Here is a 20,357-nt window from a genome sequence, read left to right on the forward strand (position 1 = left end):
AAAAATATGTCAAATTTGCATAAACAATTGTATATATTATAATAATCGTATAGTCGATAATAAAATGAACTTTATATAATGTTCTATGTAAAACAATTAAAATATATATAATTCTCAATAGAAACATGATTAATAAAAGCTGTTTTATAAATGTAAAATAAAATTAACATTTATTATCTAGTTGCCTTTATTGAAATATTAAAAGTATAAATGCTTGTAAATATTCATATGTATTATTCTATAAATCATATTGGGTATTTATTTTAATAATTAAAATAAACAACAAAAGTGTATAAAATATATTGGATTTTTTTCATAACAGTAGTTATTAAAATTTAAACAATTGTGATAATTTGTATACACACATTATGTTTACCTCTGTAATCTTTGAATCCGTAATTTGTATCAATCTCATCAAAAACATTTCATTTGAAAAGAAGACCAACTTAATGCAAAAAAGATATAGAGGGTTTAATTTATTAATTTGATGTTTGAAAGAAATACAGCACAAAAAAGGGAGTATGTCCTAAGATAGTTGATGCGGTCACTTCTGTGGCTCTAAATTCAATTTCGTCACATTACAAAAGTAATATAATTGCATTTAAAATAAGAAAAAAATTACAATTTATGTCGTCATGTGAATGTCAATTTTTAAATTACAGGTTTAAGAGAAAACCCATTAGAAATGAGAATTAAAGTATTACATAAATGTAATTATTAGCATACAACATAATATTACAACTTATAAAATCTCGAAAAATATATATATATTTTTTTTTATTAAATATGTAGTAATTACGAACTACATGTCTTCATGCCAAATCCCTTAAGAGATAAATCTCACTTATTGAACACTTTGTGTATTAATTGAATATAACTTATAATATAGAGGAACCACTATTTATAAATGCTTAAAATACCATTCTAAATTAAACCATATTCGACACTGGCATTTCTATATTTGTTGATACCATAGAGAAGTTCATAGTAATTTTACCGAATAGTAACATGGGATAGTTGGGCCAAAGAATAACTGTTTTTGTATTTAAGAATCGCTATATAAGATTTTTCAGTATTCTTTATTAAATGATATAGTTTTCATGTATGTTTGTCAAGAATTGTGATAATTTGTTACTATTACTACCGCCGACGAAATTTCTACTGAAATAACAGCGGTTTTATATAAACCTGCTTACTGCACGTAAACAGGTTTATGTGAATCTGCGCAAACGTACATACCGTGCATCGACACGTAGCATGTAAACGATCACTATTTTGAACAATATCATTAACTTTTATAGAGATGCTTGTCAAGAATTTTAACAATTTGCAGGATGTGACAAAAATATTTATGTTCTAGTATCATTATTATATTTTCATTTACACGTGTTCAATGTTTAAATTTGAAATTGTAATAAATTTTATTTCTTTCAAATTTATGTCGAAAGAAATAAAATGGTTTACAATATTTATTTATATATTATATTTTATATTATATTTACTTTAAATGGATATTGCAGAATCTTAGATTTATTCAGCCTCTTCAACATTACTTTTCATCTTCATGCTAATTCCGTTACAAGATAGACAGTGAGAAGTGTGCCAGACGTCTACATGTTTACCTCTACATTTACATAAAATTGTCTTATAGTCGCTAATTTTTAACAATAAAAATTCTGACTGGCAGTGATCGACGAATGTGTTGTGCTTTCCCGAATAGTTTTTATTTTTAAACCTAATGCATATCCCTTGCATCATGAGAGAAATAGGTCTTTTACCTATTTTATTTTTTCATTTGGTGTATCAGATGACAAGCAAATGACGATGACATACTATATATTTGTAGTCTGTGACTAGCACTTAGTATATTAGCTGCGCTAGTTTGAATTTATAATACTGGTTACCTATGTTATATGTTTTATTTAAGCTAAAATAATCACCAGTCTCTCGCGAATTAAATCTTACATAATTTTAACACTGTTAACTGGTTTTTGTGAAGACAAAATAAATTACATACTTTTCAATAATATACGAAATAAATTCACTCATATCTGATGGCAGTGTGATCTAAATATAGAATTTTTTATCGCAATGGCTAGCGCTATACTAGCGGTTGTTAACTTGACGCTCTGCTAAAAGCCTTTGGATTTTGCAATGCAATTAGAATTAGTTTATTTTAAACTTTCGCGTTGTTTACACATATTTTAAATACACAATTGGGACTTAACGCGATGTAAACGTAATGTGGATACCGTGAGTGCGGTCTGTAGGGTTACTCCAGATAATAATGGTGACAATGTGAGGTACCCGAGGAGACTGCACGAGCTGCAGATAAAAACAACGTTCTCTACAGTCCTGCCGTGTCCACGACATGGTGCAATCCACGTTGAAACGTCGGCAATAAAGAAGCAGGTAAGTAGAGACTACTTACCTGTAAAAACTTTTACATCGTACTAAGTCCCGATTGTGTATTTAAAATATGCAATTAAAATTGTTTATACATTGCATATGGCTTGGTAGGCTTCAATGTGATCTCTGTTGGCAGGTGTTAATGTTAATTGGCGACTGGCTTTTAAGAATACGACCACTCCTGGCTTAGCCGTGATAGGTAAAGTATCGCACACCTCTCCAGAGCCTGATGTAATGATTATAAGACTTGGGCTTGGTCTGATTATGGTATTGTATGGTTCACCATCACTCTCCACCTGTATAGTGACGAAAAAATATTGAATTAATACTACATTATGAATATTGTAACATTATCGAATCTTATTATTGTCTCTAAATAAATAAAAATACCGGTTAAAGTCTACTTATGTGCCCTTGTTTCGCCCATATTTATGATATAAAGCAACTATGCTAATATATCGCAAAATAATAATTTAAGAATTTGTTTTACAAAAAATAACAACTTCCACTATAACAAAAGATTTAACAGGGAATTAAATTCCATCGAATACAAAAAAGAATATTCAAAATTAACTCGGAATTGGCAAGGTATCGTGTAACACGTGTATGTTACGCTGTTTGTACAAGAAAGGTATAGGCAAACTGAGAGTCTCCTTGTCTAAGAAATCAGTGAAAAAATACTTTAACAACAACTGATCTTTACATTTTTTTTATTTTAGATACTTTAAATAGTCTTACTCTAATTTTGACTACAGCAAAATCAGCCACTGGTGGTCTCCAAATGCAGCTGTTTGCATCCTCCATATGTGGATTGAATAGCAACTGCTCTTGCGCATAGCTGCTATAGTCTAACATCTCTATGAGAGTTTCTATGTCAATCGGCTTGGGTGTAAGGCCGGCGCGTACTACGTTGTCTGAACAAGCCATACATTCTACGCAGTCTGAAAGTCATAATGAATAATTTTTTTAGATAACTTATTCTATTTATTGTTTACTTTTCAAGCAAGGAAAAATATTTATTTACATTACTCTCCTTCATATAGACTATGTTTGAAGAAATATGTTACTTACATTCTCTATACTAACTAGTCTGTTCATCAATTTACTGGGTAGTGAAGAATAAATAAAATAAAAACATGACAATGTTTTAGACAAGATCAACATCAAAAATAATGTAATGTATTTATGTAATGTAGTATTAGTTACCTCCACTAATATAAGCATGGGGCAAGTTTGATTTAAGAAAAATGGCTTGGCCCGGCCTTAGCTGCATATAGTTCATAAAATAAGGAGCCCAGCAGCCCACGTCACCAGGGTAGTCTTGATGCAGACGTCGTACCAAAGGATACAGCAAGGCTGACTGTGTTTCGAGATCTATAATAAATAAAAAAAAAATTCACCAGTGGAAAAAATTTATGTTCCTAGAATAATAAGTATCATTAGAGTCTAATAGTACTAAGTAAAATTACTCAAATGAATACTATACGGCTAGTATACAAATATTGCAGCATAATAATAATTATACCATATATACCAAGACATATAGTGAAAGGAATTCTCTCAAGATACAAAAAAATTGTTTCTATTTAATTAAATGAAGCAAAAAATAAAATTAATTAGTTGTGAATGTGAAAACCACTATTACAACAAGAAATAAATAAATTTTCAGATTAGGAGTTACTTTATAGTTTAATAAATTATTTTCTTTATAGTTTAATAACATTATTTTTAAGTACTAAATGGCTATGGAATCGAGACTTGTGGTTTCTGTTAATTATTTTGTAATTATAGTTAATTTGAAATAAAATTTCCAAATTAGAAAATGTTTTTATTTACATTTTACTTATATAGTAATAATTTATCATCATTTTTATTCTCTTGTACAATTTTGTAATAATAAATATTACAGACAACATTGAGATTGTGTAGGTTATAATAATAATATATTCATTTGGAACAGATCGCGTATTATCTGCCACTTCTCATTCATACATAACAATATATGCTAATTTAGAAATTTTCCTTCAAATTATCTTTAAGCGCCATCTACATAGTATTTCTTGTACAATTTTGTTTAGTGACCAACCACCTTAATTGATTATTATATACCTAATAATTTATTAAGTATACTTTCATTACATAATCATTCATTACCAGAGAAAGACTTTGTACAAAAGTCGGTTGCTTGAGTACCTCTGTCCCATTCGTGTTTTTACTGTGAAGCAGCTGTGTTTCGGTTTAAAAGGTGGGATATGGCAGTGAATTTACAGGGTACAAAGGAATAACACCTGAGTCCTCAGGAATGGCAACGCATGGGGTATCATGGGCGAAAGAGTTATATACTGTCATGTCCATGGTACTGCTCATGTCTATAGGCGACTGTCATCACTTTCCGTCAGGTGAGCCAACAGCTAGTTCGCCATTCTAAGTTGCATAAAAAAAAAAAAAGAAAACATTACTAATTACCTTCATTTTCTAATCTTGCTAGCAAATTCTTTAAGCTATTAGCTATAGCAGTCTTGTCACATAACATTAGGGCCTGGATAACTTGTTTCAGAACTTTATCACTGTTTCCTTGTTCTTCATGTGCTAAAATAGCATCTACAGCATCTTGAGGCAATATTTGAGTTAGTTCTGGTAGTTCTAGAAATTAAAACAAAGATATACAATATTTTGTACATCTAAAATTATTGAATAATACTAAGTATAGATCTTAGAATTGGCCTTGTGGTCCCGGCATGGAATAGGCTATGTCTTCCTTTCTTGTAAGTTTCATAAAAGGCGACTAAGGCACCTTGCAAGGGATGGGCAGCAGCATTACTCTTAAACATCTCTAAAGCCTAACTGTGGTTACCAATCCGCCTCTCAAGTGTGGCAACTACTGGCAAAACCTCCGAGGGTGGAGGGTGGGGGGGGGGGGGTACTTATGTTCAGCAATGGATAGTTAAAGGCTGATATGATGATGATAGATCTTAAAATACTTTATATGTTATTAAGATGTTGCTATATAAAACAATGAAATAATTAAATATATATAAATATACACTTATGAGCCATTCATATTTTTAATAAATATGATAATCATGAGCATCAGCAACAGCAATTAAATATGTAATTTTATAGTAAAGTACTTACTGGATAAAAATGTTTGAATTTGTGGTAACAGTCTGAATCCACAAAGGGCTTCAAAAGGTGTTAGTGCTATTGAGAGCTCAGGTTTGTGGTTGGGATCAGTGTACCGCTCTGGAAAACTCTGATGAAGTTGTTCAGCATGTTCCTGTAACATTAGAAGCAAAGTATCTCTATATTAAATATCATCTTGAGACACTTAATAGTAAGTATTTTCACATTGTAATTGTAATATTTCAGTAACGATAACTATAAAATCTTACTAGGATTATATACAAATGGTACTCTCAATGCGAATATTATATAAAGCTTAGTTTTATAATTTTTACAAAAATATATGTTGCATTATGTGTTATGATGCTATCATGTTTAATTTAAACTTTGTGAGAAATTTGTGAAATTTTAACATATTCTAATTATGAACCATACACCATTTACTATGACATGGCAATAGGTAATTGGTATTGATCTGAGAAACAGCAAAATAATTGTCATGATCTTGTGACCAGTTTTATCGCTGGATACTTAATACGACATTTGACACACAAAATACTAACTCTACTAAAAGAAAATTCTACTAAAAATGAACAGAACTATATTTTTTATAAATAATTACATTATAGAAAGTACCGTTCTAATATTGTTAAAGATGATAATTATTAAATAAACTTACTTTGTTTGGATGTGCTTGTATCGATAATGCTTTTTCTATTGACAATACTTTCAGCAAAAAGGGCACTTGTATACCAAACTTCTTTTTCACAACAGGTCCTATTGCATCTTGATTGTCTTTAATATATTCCGAAAGTAAGACATCACGTTCAATAATAAGTGAGGGCCCATTAGGGTGTGTACCCATCCACAACTCTGCATAAGGTTTGTTAGATTCAATTACAGAGTTGGCATCTGCACTGGCTATTAATTTTGCAACAGTACTTTTGAGACCCCGTTTGCCCCACTCATAGTTTTGAACTTTGCATTGCAGTTCCATGTCACCTAGAACAAAAATGAAAGCAACTAAGGTTATTTTAATTTACAACTTTAAACAGTGGCTTACCATCTAGGCCCCATGGCAAATTTTCAGATTTTCAAAGAATTTCCCATACATAGAATAGCCAAGTTGTATAGATATTTTTCATCTTGATAGTTTATTTATATAATTTGTGTATGTTAGAGTTAATATTTTAATTTTCAAAGTAAATAAATATTTTTTCACTAATTTATATAATAAATAATTAGATTCTTCCTGTGCTTGCTAGCTCTTGGACCAGGAACCAACATAAGCAGGGGCCTCATTGTTACTGACTTCAAAACCATTACATGTTATAATATAAATAATTTTATCTTTTTAATCTGCTATCGCATTATGCATAACTATTACGCATAATTAATATGGTATAAGAAAATACTACGAATGAATTTAAAGAAACAGTGTAATATAAATTGTTAATAAGTATTTATAGTAATTAAATAATATACACTTGTAATTAGTGTAACAGAATCACCGGTTTTTCATCGCAACTTACTGTTGAGAGCAAATTAAAAAGATAAAAATATATAAGCTATGTCTATAACTATCTAATATACTTACTTTTTAATTTTAGTTTTTAATTGAAAAAATAGAAACAAAATTTCGATAAGATAGAATGGATAAAGGTGTAATTAAATAGCTATTGAAGTGATGACTTAACCCGACAGCTGAACCTGAAAGTCAGCCCGCTGAATGACTGATTGACATATTCAGTTGTCAGTATTACTAACTCCGTACTAGGTTTTCTGCCTACATCAAACTTATAAAAGAATTATATTTTTCTAAATTTAATTACATATATTATTTAACACAATTTTCTAATTTTTACTGTTTTATTCTTTTTACTAAATAACCTAGTCTATTTTTTAAATAAAATACAGAATCCTGGATATATATTTACTAGTAAGAAAATTTCCAAACGGTAAAAAAATATTTAAAAAAGAAAACATTTTATTCACTGTTTCTTTTTTATGCAACTTAGAATGGCAAAGCCGACAGCTCACCTTATGGAATGGTATCCGTCGCTTATAGACATGAGCAGTACCATGGACATAACAAAATATACTGTTTCGTCCATGATACCCCCATGCGTTGAGTCAGGTGTTATTCCTCCATACCCTGTAAATTCAAACCAAAACACATGCAAACACGACTGCTTCACGATAGAAACACGAATGGGACAGAGGTGCTCAAGCAAACAACTTTTATGCAAAGTCTCCCACTAGTAAAATCGATTGAATTTTATATTGAATGATTAAGCTACAACAGCAATATTTAAACCAAAACTGAAGACTAGACAGCATGGTCTTATACTTTCGCCTGTTCCTTATGAAATAAACCTTATTAAAAAAATATTATTAAACTGACTATTGCTGACTACTGAACAAGCAGAACAGTATAACGCAATTGTACACAACAAGGGATTTTGAACCCTAAAGATTTACTATCTATAAAGTTCTGATAAAATTTTTGAATATTATTGACATGATTTTAACAAAGGCTAGTTTTCGCAGGTAATTGCTTTCAGAATTATTATCACAAATTACACAGAAAATTACTATCACAAGAGAATTATGTAAATTGACAGAGTTTCAGTATTAGCTACATTCAAACTATTTTCCTTTTTGCTTTATAAGGCGGCGTAACAAACAGCGTCATAGATCACTAGGTTTCACTTGTTAGCCTTATTTCTCTTGGCAGTACAGTATTAGATGTTCAGTTATAAAATCAAAAGTACCAAGATCGAATTAGATGCGACCCTTTATTGATGTGTAGCTCCTATGGCTAGCCCTGCACGTCAGCAATTTTATAGTCGATTGATACCTCCTATGAAATTTTCAATGGTTTATTTTTATAAAAATCAAGTCTGTCATTATTTCAATTCTGCAAGACTACCTAAAAGTAAAAAAAGAACTTTTGGGGGTAAGTACCTAATTGTGCAAAGAAATATTTTTTTACATATGAATTTGGTATACTATTATATGAGTCATATAGATGCAAAGATAGCAATATCCAGTTTTACCGAAACGGCAGCAAACAATATTTATGGTTTAAAAGCAATGTAGTTACTATAGGATAATTTTTTAAACACTCAAGTTTAGAGAATTACATGGTTATCACAAAGAATAGTTACAATATCATAGTAATATCAACATGTTCCGAGAAACTGCATATATAATTAGGATGTTTCTGTTTCTGCGTCTAACTCGTGGATGTTGTTATCTTTGCAGCTAAATCTCCGGGATGTTGCTGTATTTGCAATCATAAACTTTAGATCATAGTTAATCTAAAGAATTTTGATACTTATCTAATATATTTTTTATTTTTCACCTTTTATATATATATATATATATATATATATATATATATATATATATATATATATATATATATGTGTGTATATATATATATATATATACATATATATACATATGACATATACGCCATAACATAAAAAATAAATTAAAAATAAATATACCTGCACTAACGTTAACTTATGTACTTTGTCAAAATTTTTATTTTGAACTTGTTATTTAGAAAATTAATTAGAAATATATATATATATATATATATATATATATATATATAATGTATATATATATATATACATATATATACCATATACATATATAACATAAAAAATAAATTAAAAATAAATATTATGTACATCAAAATTTTTATTTTGAAAATGGTAAAAATACAAATAATACTACAACTATAATTATTAATTATTAAACATGCATATCATCTATTTCCTCATATTCTTCACATTCTGCATCATATTCTCTATCTTCATTTTCTTCATTTTTATCAATTCTTTCCAGTAAGGGTACAAAAAAGGACAAATCCTCATTTTGTTGCCAGTCATTTCCCCAATGACTTGTAAGCAAAGTCAATATATCTTTTTTTTTACTGCTTGTTATGTAGTTTGAAACATTAATTTTTTGTGGATTTATCATGGAGATTGTTTTATTCCTTTTACAAACGTTTCTAGAAACTCCATCATCATTTTTATAGTGTAGATGTCCTTGGATCAAAATATTTCCAGGTCTTTTTGAACGTGTTAATATGAAACGCTTGCAAAGTTTAAACTGAAAATGCCAGTTACCGACGGGCTTAAAGACTTGCTGCGCAGCAGTCTTCCAATCAAATACTTCAACGTCAGTTCCTAAATTGTTAACTGTGCTAAATTTTGAAATAATATTCAAGTATTGTTATTAACCACTTCATGTTTTCTTAGTTGTTTTTCTATTTGGGCAAACACCCTATCTGGGGGTATGTACGAATTCCAACCACAGGAAAGACAAGCTCTATTGCCTTGACGTTTTGTGGCGCTTCAGTCAACCATTTAGATAGCATTCCCAACATTATCGTATTTTTATTTTGACCTGCGCATCCATCTGCAGCAAGTCTTATTATTTCTGTGGATGACAAGTCTGTATTTTTCAACCTGTGGTAAACGGCTGAAGCTATTTCATTGGCTGCTTTGGGAAATTGGTTTTCGGTCCAACAGTAAGCAAACACATTTTCAGAACGCAATTTACTCTGTGAAGATCCCTCTACTATGGTGAAATTATACAAATAAATATTTCTCAAATAGTATGCAACCTGATCAGGTACTTTGAGCAGATTAAGATTTTTTTGACAATCATACGAGAAAGTCTTTAGTTTAATTTTTTCTTCTTTAACTTTTTCGAAAAAAGCTTTTGCTCGCAATTTATGTAGTCTTTGGGCCACTATTAAATTATTTCTTCTACTAACGTCTTTCTCGCGTTTCATTTGCTCATTGAATTTTAAACAAGTTGCACATACATCAGTTCGAGGAGTGCCAAATGAAAGATTATATTTTGTATTGAATATATGCCTGAAGTAAGACTTCTTTACTTTTAGGCTATCGACAACTTCAGCATTATATGCGTGGTGTAATTTATTTATAGATAATTCTGATGACAAATAATACCTTTTAGTATTTCTCTACAATAATGTGGTTCTTGGCACGGTATTTTATTAATAAAATTGATTATAGCCTCTCGTTTTGCCGCATATTTTATTGAAATACGATGTTCTTTTTTCAGACAATAGTTTTCCAGTCTTATAATATTCTTTCAACACAGTTTGAACTCTATACTTTGTAATTTGTAAGACTGTTAAAAAATAACGTTGACACACTTGCACTCTTTTCTTTAGCGATTGACAATAAATATAAAATTTTGTTTGAAAGTCTTGCTTTCCATATTTTGATTTGACGGCGACGTGATACAGTACAAGGGGTACAATGTTTTAAAATATAAGCATCCTGTTTTCTTTTATCTGGATCTGCATAAAAATTATCATAAAATAGCTTCACATCTTTCATAGATAGTGTCAAACATCCAAAATTTTTCTTGTGCCGACACAGTAACCTTCTTGGAAGAGTCTTTGGAGAATACCTAAAACATAAATACAATTCTACAATTTATGAGAATTTCACCAATCAATCGAATCCGAGAAAAGCTTTATTTAAATTTAGTTCAGTAGTTTAGACATGAAAAGGAAACAAGCTCACTTTTACATGCATGATTTAGGTTTTTTTTTTTATTAAGCAGTATATATCTCGTAATTTTTTTTATAATATTAGTGCAATTGAATTATCAAGCCACCACCGTACCGAAGGTAAGCGGTCATCGTCGTTATGGTATAATCCCTTATATCAATTGCAATAAAGGATCAAAAACAATCAATCGAACTACAACTTACCGCTGCTTTTTCTATATTTCTCTTCCATTTCTTGCCTTTTTCTACTCGACTTTTTATCACAAAGGAAAATTCTCCATTGTGTTGGTTTTTACAATTACTGACAAAAATAATATCTTTTTCGTATTTAATTTTCAAAAATAAAAACAGTACAGAAAAACTAACAAACTGCAATCGCCATACTAAATCGAGTAACATGGTAGCCAAATACAGATACCTGATTGGTCAAATCGGATGTTGCTGTCTTTGGTATTACTAAAGTGGATATTACTGTGTTTGCTACAAACCTATATTTTCTACGGTTATTTTAGACATGATGTTACTATTTTTGCTACAAACTTATTAATTCAAATAATAAACCTGATCTGACACTGACACATTATATTCAAAGTCGCTAGTGTTGAAAAATAGGATGTTGCTGCCTTTGCATCTATATGACTCATATGTACCTATTAGATAATAGATACCTTAGGATCGGGGAGAAAGGGATTGTTTTACTTGAAATTAATCATACTTATATCTCTTATACAAAATTAATGAAACTTAATTTTAGTATATCCTAAAATTCATCCCCTGACTGTATTAAAAAAAGCGTGATGTCTTTTTCGATCCACTATTTGCTGGTGAAAATGTTTAGTTTGACCAGTAGAACACTCCATAGGGTGTTGACTGACGATTTCGATTTCATTGTATACATAAAAAGAGACAACACTGCAATAATAGCTAAAATAGATTTATTAGATGTTTAAGGCTTTATAATATGGGGGGATTAAGTAGTAAAGTAATAAGTGCGAAAGTTTATGAGCATGTATGTTTGTTACTTAAACGTGTGTGCTTAAAGGACTAAAGGGATTTAATTAAGATTTGGTACAAGAGTAGGTTATATTGTAACTTAACACATAATTTATAAGTACATTAATGCACGCGAGCAGCGACATAAGGAACAGCTATTCATTAATAATCTACTTAGATTAAAATCATTTGATCAAAATATCTTTATGAATTTTCGTTTCTTCATATGATATTATATCGGCTTTTAAACTATTTAAAACATCACGGTCGGGCACTTTTGATACATCAATGAGATTTTCAGACATGTTAACTGGATTTTTTAAATTGTTCACTTTCAGTTTATTTTCAACCATGCTCTCACTTTTAATAAGTTTTGGCGGTATAGAGAAACCTGAGAGGCCTCGATTCGATATTTCCACATTAATAATATCGTCTCCTGATTCACAAAGACTAGGATCGTGCCTAAAGTTAGCTTCATCCGGTAAAGCCTGATAACTTTGTCTTGTGTTTTTATTTGACGAAGGGCTAAATTTCTGTTCAATTTCCTTTAAATCTAAGTAAGGATATTTTTTCATAATAACTGACAACTCAAATGAACGGAAATCATCATCACTAAACTTAATTTTACTTTGAGATTTTTTTATTCCATTTATATAAATATCATGAGCGGAATCTTTAATTTTTTTCATTGCATTTTCCATGTTATTAGTCATTTTTTTAGTTCTTTCGGCAATATCTGTATGGTGAAGGGCATTGCATAACCGGGTACCTGTAAATAGCATATCTTTTAAGAATTTATCAAATAAATTTAACTTCGGATGACGCAAGAACGTATTTTTTTTTAACGTTGCGCTGTTGGTTTATTCTGATGGGATACCAGTGAATGATAATAAGTGAAGATAAAGTCAGGTCTCTTAGCCTAAAAATTCACCATGAATTTACCATCATGATTAACTAAATAACCCGAGAGGTTAACATAACAGAATAGATATCTATATTGCTAGCAACTCTATTACTAATTCCCATTGCCAACATTCCCCCGAGAACCTACATATATTACATAAATCATTTTATACTTACGGTTTCTATTTGATCGAATAAATGACCATTTTTTATTAGTATCTCTGCGAAGAGAGAATGTGTAGTTGAAAGCTAGACATAACAAAATACAAACAACTGTTAATACAGCTGTGTTTTTCTGCATTGTATTCACTATTACATTTAACTAAATAGGAAGAAATAAGAATATAATTCAACGGATTAATATTATTGGATGACAAGCAAGCTGTCAAACGTAAATACGTAAAAAGAAAATGTTAAATACGAGTAAGTAGACACTAGTAATCTTTGATTTGATCCATAACAAAAATAATTATCAAAATTAATGACTCTTTTCTCACGTCAGACCCACACATTTTATTACGACTGTAATCTCTACATCACAATAGTTCTTTTTCGCAGGACAAAATTTTACATAATCATATTTTAACTTCTATTTTTGTATATTTTACAAAAAATAATCTAATACATACAAATTGAATTTTATATTATAGCTTCTTTTGTAATACGAATCATATCCTTAATTTAATAAATATATAAAAGTTCCTTGTGGTCCCGGCATAGAATAGTCAGGCATCAAATAGGCATCACTCCTTCCTTTCCCGTGGGCGTCGTAAGAGGCGACTAAGGATGGGCAACAGGATCCTTCTTAAAACATCTCCAAAGCCTAACTGCGGTTGCCAATCCACCTGCTAAGCATAGCAGTTACTGGCAAAACCTCCCAAGTTTCCCCGGCTTATGTTCAGCAGTGGATAGTAAAGTTTATGAATGAATGAATAAATAAAACTTTTATGAAGAATATTCACTATAATAAGAGTAATAAATATTAAAGACGGGCTAAAAGGAAACATCCAAAGCCGTAAAGCTATCTTAAAAGTAAAGACTTGGTCTCTACCAAGTGCCTACTAACTGCATATAGTTTTCAATTTAGATCTTTAATGGAATATTTAAAAAACTTTTTAATGCTTGCCTACACCATACAGTTCCCGTTTTTTAAATGACGTATTTTTTGCTTTAATATTTTTAATTTAATTGTACTCATATATCTAATCTAGTTTTACACATAGGATATTTTGGCCAAGCCGAAAGATAGTAGTTGACATTTGTAAAATATACTATGCCATTTTTGGGAAACTTTCCATATGATATAATTTAACAATGACGTACAGAAAACTTTAGAAATACGCCTATAGGGCAGGCTTTGCGCACAATAAACTCCCGGATTGGTCCGATATATTCGCCACCAACCCCTTTCCACTCGGAGATGAGACAGGGCCGAAGCGCTATAATAATAGGGGCGGAGTTATGTCCTCAAAGGATGTCGGGAAACGCACCTGACGCAACTTCAATACACGTGATCCCTGCGTTTAGACAACACATGTACTTAAAATTTTATTAAAATATACGATACAAAAACGAATTCATTAATAAAACGATGAGTAGCGATAATAAGACCGACAGTAATGTATTAGATCCGCAGACAACTATTCAAATTCCGCGGCCATCGTCACCTCGAAAGTTTTTTGCTCGTATATACGGTCATCTTGAAGAGTCTGGAGTCACAAAACAAACAAATGAAGCGACGGAGAGATTACAATTTGAAAGCGAGTCGTCTTCCGACGTGGAGATTGGAGAAAATGAAGGCATGGGTGCAGAAGTGCGGAGTCCACCACTATGGGTGCCGCCGCCACCCTTGCCGATTTGTCCTCGTCCAATGCTACTACCACATCAACAACTGGCTTTCGGAGCTGGTCTTGCAGCTTTCTGTGAGTAATTATATTAGTTACGAAGTTTAAATATTTATTCTAAATCTTTTTTTGTATAAAACTTCCTTAACCCATCATCATATCAGCTCGTAACTGTCCACTGCTGAACATAGGTGCCCCCTATTAGGGGAGTTTTGCCAGTAACCGCAACACTTGGCAGGCGGGTTGGCAACAGCACCAAAACCTGGTGATATTTTAAGACGCTACATCCCTTAAAATGTGATTTTTAAAACATTATTCCCAGATTAAGGCAACAGTAAAAATATGAAAATAAAAAATATTAAAACTCGATCCTTAAACTACAATCCGTGTGTTTGAAATTGATTTATTTGAATTGTAAATTGAATAAATTTAGTAAAAAAAAGCCAAAGCCGGAAAACAGATATTTAAAATTTATACACGAAATTATATCTGGTACATTTTTCTTTAATCTGTGTTTTTATTTTTAAATTTGATTAAAACTTCTAAAATTGCAAAACGAAAATAATTGTTTGGAATCTACCTACTGCGACCATGATAAAATCGATATACGTAAAAAATGAGAAGAAATAACAATACTTATTCCATACTTCTATTCTTACCATGCAAGTCTCGTATTAAATTTAATATTTTGAAGACTTTTTATCTTTTGTGTTAATTTATGAATGTGGTCTATAATTTTGTTGGCTATTCGGATTTCCCTAATTCTTAATGTAATAATATAAATAAATGCAAAATAAATTAAAAAAATAATAATAAAAAGGCGTATTTTATTTAAAGAGTTTTACTTTAAATAAACTATCAATTACTAGCGACCCGCCCCGGCTTCGCACGGGTGCACATTATATCACATCACATTTGAAACCTCTAAAATTAACAGTTTTTCTCTACTATATTACGCATGTATTATACGAGTACATATAAACCTTTCTCTTAAACCAGTATATCTATTAAAAAAGACCGCATCAAAATCCGTGGCGTAGTTTTAAAAATATAAGCATACATAGTAACGGACAGACAGCGACAGCGAATTTGTTTTATACTATGTAGTGATTATTAAATAGACTATTTGCTGTACTCCATAGTAACCATTCAATGTAGTCCAACCTTAATATCCCTACTAATATAATACGTGAACGTATTTGTTTGTTACGACTCAACTAATTGTCATGAAACTGGCTTTTAATCCCGATTAATAAACATATTCCGGAGACGCAAACGAAGTCTGCTCTAGGGTAAAAACTAATGAAAATTAATTTTGATGACAAGAATTATCTTTGTAATAGACAAAAATTAAATGATAGCCCGATGAGAGGCCCCGCCTGCGCTATTGGTTTAGGTACGCTAGCGGAATACCACTGAGAGGTGATAGGTGAAAATGAATTCTGGTCAGATGGCTCATTGTAACGTATCCACCAGAAATAAACATAATAGTTTCTAAATAATAAATTTTATTATGAAAATCTACCTAATACGATATACTGCTAGCTATGGGGCTACAGTCCTCATTACTGAAAACTGTTTTCTCGATTAGTGTTGATAGGACAATGTTTACGAGAATTTTTTGGAAGGATATTTTTAAACATGTTACTAAACAGTTCAAATGATGTTTTTTTTCTTTTTGGTATGAGGTTCATTCATCGATGTCGAATCGATAATACATTATCTTAGTATTGTCCTCGATAGCTGACAGAATTTTTTATACTGACTTCTAGGCCACGGATGACACTTTGCCCCCTTATGTCAAACTTAGGTACCTATGTTAAATAGAGGTAGTCACCACTTGTTTGCCGAGTTGGTGCGCTCTACTCACTGGTGCCTGATTAGACTCACTGATCACCCAAAACAAATGCTTGCAATATTAAATAGCAGACTGTTACGGTTAAAATTGCGACAGCGTACTTATACGTTTTAAACGAATATAAATGTTAGATATGAAAGCTTTGGTCTACTAATATAATACTAGCAACGAGTTGAGACGTAAGCAGGGAATCAAGTTATCCCCGTGTGTGCAAAAATAGAGAGAGTGGAGGTTCAGATAACCATCTTTTAGAAATACGCCGACAAATTATAAATCCAAAAATACTGTCCAACAAATACAAATACGTAACTTTATTTTGCACAAAGTGGTAAAAAGGATGGTACATAGATAATATTTAAATAATGTTCACACTCTTCAGCAGAATCTGGCCTTAAAAATTAATTTAATTATGCTATTAACACAAACAAAAACCGAATGTCTTCTAGAATATTTTACAGTGGCAATATATTTATTAATTAATAATATATATTCTATACAAATTAAAAATAATATACTTAGTCAAAAATTGGGTTACATTATAAATCAAGATTTAAAATAAGAAAAATATTCATTAATTGAGTAAAAACATATTTCTATTAGCTATCTTTTTTTTTTAATATATTAATTTAATGGTAAAAATGTATAGTTAAGTAAAAATGGTAGTGTTTTCTTCCTTCGTGTTTCTTCTATTTATTCATAGTTTATTATAAATACTCATTGTCATATAGTAGGTATTTCTGTAAGATAATACTACATGGTGAGGATTTCTTACGGTAAAAATACGGAAATTACTTTTCTATTGAAATAAATGCAAATGTGTTGAGATGTTATACACACTCCTTATATATTTCTACATGGGAGAGTCAAAACATTTAGTTCCTTGAATAATTACCAAAAAGATGTACGTGGGCTAACGTTACAAATCGCTCTGTTGCATTGCTTCTGTAAAATAAAGGCACAGTTTTGGATAGATAATATGAGTTACTTTAAATAATAGAATTGAAATAGTTATGGTATGCCTGTGAAGCTGTTTCTTTATGTTTAATCCTTCTTAGTTGCTACAGATGCTCTGTATAAACATACATAAATTAACTTATTTTTTGCATAATTTGTCAATGTGATCAGGCCAGGAACATTTATCATCCAATGAGATACCTAAAAAAGTTGTTGGTGAAGATTCTTTAAATTTATTGCCTGAAAAAGTTACATTTAGTATCTAGTTGTTTTGTCCCGATTTTATTAATAGATTGAATATATGTAGTTTTATTATAGTTAAGATTTAAATTATTACTCTTTAGGCTTTTCATTATCTTACTAATTGTTTCACCGACCACGACCGACCTGTGATCAGCACAGAAGCAGTGTTAGCGGAAATTTTACGTTGGAATTATCTGTCGCTGGCGATTGTAGAATTGGTATTATTAGTTTTTATATTTAATTTGCAGGTTTCTTTCAAGGACTTTTTTTATTCTTTTCGTTTAAGATAGTATATAATAGGGCACCAACTACGCCAGTGTACAGAAAATTTAACAGCAAGTAAGGGAATAGAAAGTAAGGATAACGGATGCTTCATCTCTCCTATACGAGTACTGCGAGGAACACCTCGCATAGTTAACTATGGGAATTTTATTTAATTGACTCGATTCCAAGGAGAAGTCCTACATAACCCATATTTAGATAACAGAAAATTCGAAGGGAAAAGGAAATGTTAGTAATGGAAATCTAATAGATTTATTTCTAGTAATATACCCTATCCGGTCGAACTTTACGCTGTTCTCCCTGGAAACCATCTTGGTTAATTCTTGTGGTATACATCATGATGGGCTAACTGGCCTGATTTGATACCCACCTATCACCCCTTACTGATTTATCGCCAGCGTATATCGAAAGCGTAGGCGGGGTTACCATTTCATTAATTATCATCCATAAAAAAGCAGAAGATTCGAAATGGGTGAATACATTTTCTCTATTTATATAAGAATTCCCTTTCCATGTCTGTCTGTAAGAGTCAGTCCTTAAATATTTTTATGTGTGTATATATACGATTAAATATGATTAGTTGGGGGGGGGGGGGGTATTGCTAGCAATGGAGTTTGAAGCCTCATTGCTAGCAATATACCTTATTAGGTTTACCTCCAGCGTATCCGTAGGCGGGAAACCATTTCATTAATTCTTGTTAAATTCAGTCACGATGGGCTAATACCTACTTCATCCTATTTATCATAAGAATTCACTGGTGCCCCGGATGTCTGATAGCGCGGGTGGGGTTACCATTAATTATTTTTGTGTGTATATATAAAAAATATGATTAGTTATATATAACTCAAGTTTATCTGTATTCCTTCTTGTTTGAAAATTGTCACAATTTTGTACACCGCTCTACACGCTGACATTGCTGCTCCTTTCCACTTTGGGTTTGCTGGAACTCTTTTAGAGCTAAGCTCGCCTTTTTCATTTGCTTATATCTGTAATATTTGTTGTGTATTACACACTAGTGTACAATAAATTACAAATAAATAAATTATATAGATTTAAGAATCTCTTCATGAGAAACTAGCCCGGATAGTCAACAGATAGCAAAACGTATTGAGTGAAAAAACTCTAAAAATGGCCGTAGCATTGTTTTCGTGATATAAGTAAATTCAATAGACTAGCTGTTATCCACGGCTTTACTCTGGTAAATCGGTATATAAAGCATTATCGTCGTCATCATCATGTCAGCCGTTAACTGTCCACTGCTGAACAATTCATCAATAAGAAAGGGGGGGGGTGCTAGTAGTTGCTGCGCTTGCAAGCGGGTTAGCAGCCGCACTTAGGCTTTTGATGTCGTTTTTAACAGAGACAACAGAGGTCGAGACATGACCAAAAACCATGCCGCATCTTTTCATCCAAAATACCCTAAAATTTAAAGGTATTTAACCAGTGCGTGTTGCCAGTGACGACTTATGGAACTCAAACACGGTCCTACACAGTTGCCTGTATGCAAAAGCTTCAAATTATTCAGCTGACTATGGAAAGGGCTGTGCTGAGTTTCTTTGCGTGACACAATTCGAAATGAGGATATTCGTAAAAGAACTTAAGTAACCAACATAGTCCGACGAATAAGCAAGCTAAAGTGGCATTGGATGGGTTGTATAGCTCGAAGAACCGATAACCGATGGGGAAGAAAGATTGTCGAATGGCAAATACGTACGAGCAAAAGCGGTGTAGGGCAACCTCCTCTCCACTAGATGGAGTGACGATCGTAAACGCATTACAGAAAATCAGTGGATGCTGGTGGCTCACGACTGTTCAAAAGTGGACAAATAATGTCTGAGATGATGATGATAATGATGAGTAACAAACATCTTAACATCCAAACATGTTTACAAACTTTCACATTTATAATATTAGTAGTACTTAGTTTATATAACACTATACATGACAAATAAATTGACGGCCAAACTCATCAAAGTAGTGCTGTCCGTTACAACATTTAATCAAATGTGGTAACGATATGGCACTAGTTCCATTGTTAAAGAAATGTATGTTTTCATTGCTAGCAAATATTATTATTATACTATTGTTCGAAATAAAAAAAGTACTACCTGCCTAAGTCTAATAAAGAAGATAAGTTCTATGACCTTCTCTATCAGACGTAAGCATGAGAATTAAACAA

General features: G+C 31.4%; 2 protein-coding genes across 4 annotated transcripts; both read right to left on the reverse strand.

Moving 5' to 3' along the window:
* Window positions 1–284: 284 nt before the first annotated feature.
* On the reverse strand, window positions 285–7,686 carry LOC128199947 (mannose-6-phosphate isomerase-like). Of its 3 annotated transcripts, none has more exons than XM_052892602.1 (7): window positions 7,573–7,686; window positions 6,212–6,534; window positions 5,545–5,686; window positions 4,876–5,052; window positions 3,616–3,783; window positions 3,148–3,350; window positions 285–2,705 (listed from the first exon to the last, which is right to left on the reverse strand). In XM_052892602.1, exons 2-7 carry the CDS (start codon window positions 6,527–6,529, stop codon window positions 2,496–2,498), a joined length of 1,218 nt encoding a protein of 405 aa, XP_052748562.1. In that variant the 5' UTR covers window positions 6,530–6,534; window positions 7,573–7,686; the 3' UTR covers window positions 285–2,495. The 3 variants fall into 3 exon arrangements, with proteins under 3 accessions (XP_052748562.1, XP_052748561.1, XP_052748560.1); XM_052892601.1 differs by lacking the exon at window positions 7,573–7,686 and adding an exon at window positions 7,130–7,251; XM_052892600.1 differs by lacking the exon at window positions 7,573–7,686 and adding an exon at window positions 6,645–6,894.
* A 4,480-nt stretch (window positions 7,687–12,166) lies between these two features.
* Window positions 12,167–13,354, reverse strand: LOC113519059 (uncharacterized). Its single transcript, XM_026904105.3, has 2 exons — window positions 13,175–13,354; window positions 12,167–12,863 (listed from the first exon to the last, which is right to left on the reverse strand). Exons 1-2 carry the CDS (start codon window positions 13,296–13,298, stop codon window positions 12,280–12,282), a joined length of 708 nt encoding a protein of 235 aa, XP_026759906.2. The 5' UTR covers window positions 13,299–13,354; the 3' UTR covers window positions 12,167–12,279.
* Window positions 13,355–20,357: the final 7,003 nt, after the last annotated feature.

Source organism: Galleria mellonella, unplaced genomic scaffold (assembly GCF_026898425.1).
Source record: "Galleria mellonella isolate WM207_F2 unplaced genomic scaffold, CSIRO_AGI_GalMel_v1 utg159, whole genome shotgun sequence".
In the NCBI taxonomy this organism is placed as follows: Eukaryota; Metazoa; Arthropoda; class Insecta; order Lepidoptera; family Pyralidae; genus Galleria; species Galleria mellonella.

Coding starts and splice junctions, on each gene's coding strand:
- LOC128199947 (XM_052892602.1), bottom strand. CDS start 6,529: ATGGAACTGCAATGCAAAGTTCAAAACTATGAGTGGGGCAAACGGGGT. Junction 5,053..5,544: donor AATTCAAACATTTTTATCCA/GTAAGTACTTTA, acceptor TTTAATTTCTAG/AACTACCAGAACTAACTCAA. Junction 3,784..4,875: donor AGCAAGATTAGAAAATGAAG/GTAATTAGTAAT, acceptor TATTTATTATAG/ATCTCGAAACACAGTCAGCC.
- LOC113519059 (XM_026904105.3), bottom strand. CDS start 13,298: ATGCAGAAAAACACAGCTGTATTAACAGTTGTTTGTATTTTGTTATGT. Junction 12,864..13,174: donor TATTCGATCAAATAGAAACC/GTAAGTATAAAA, acceptor TGCTATTTACAG/GTACCCGGTTATGCAATGCC.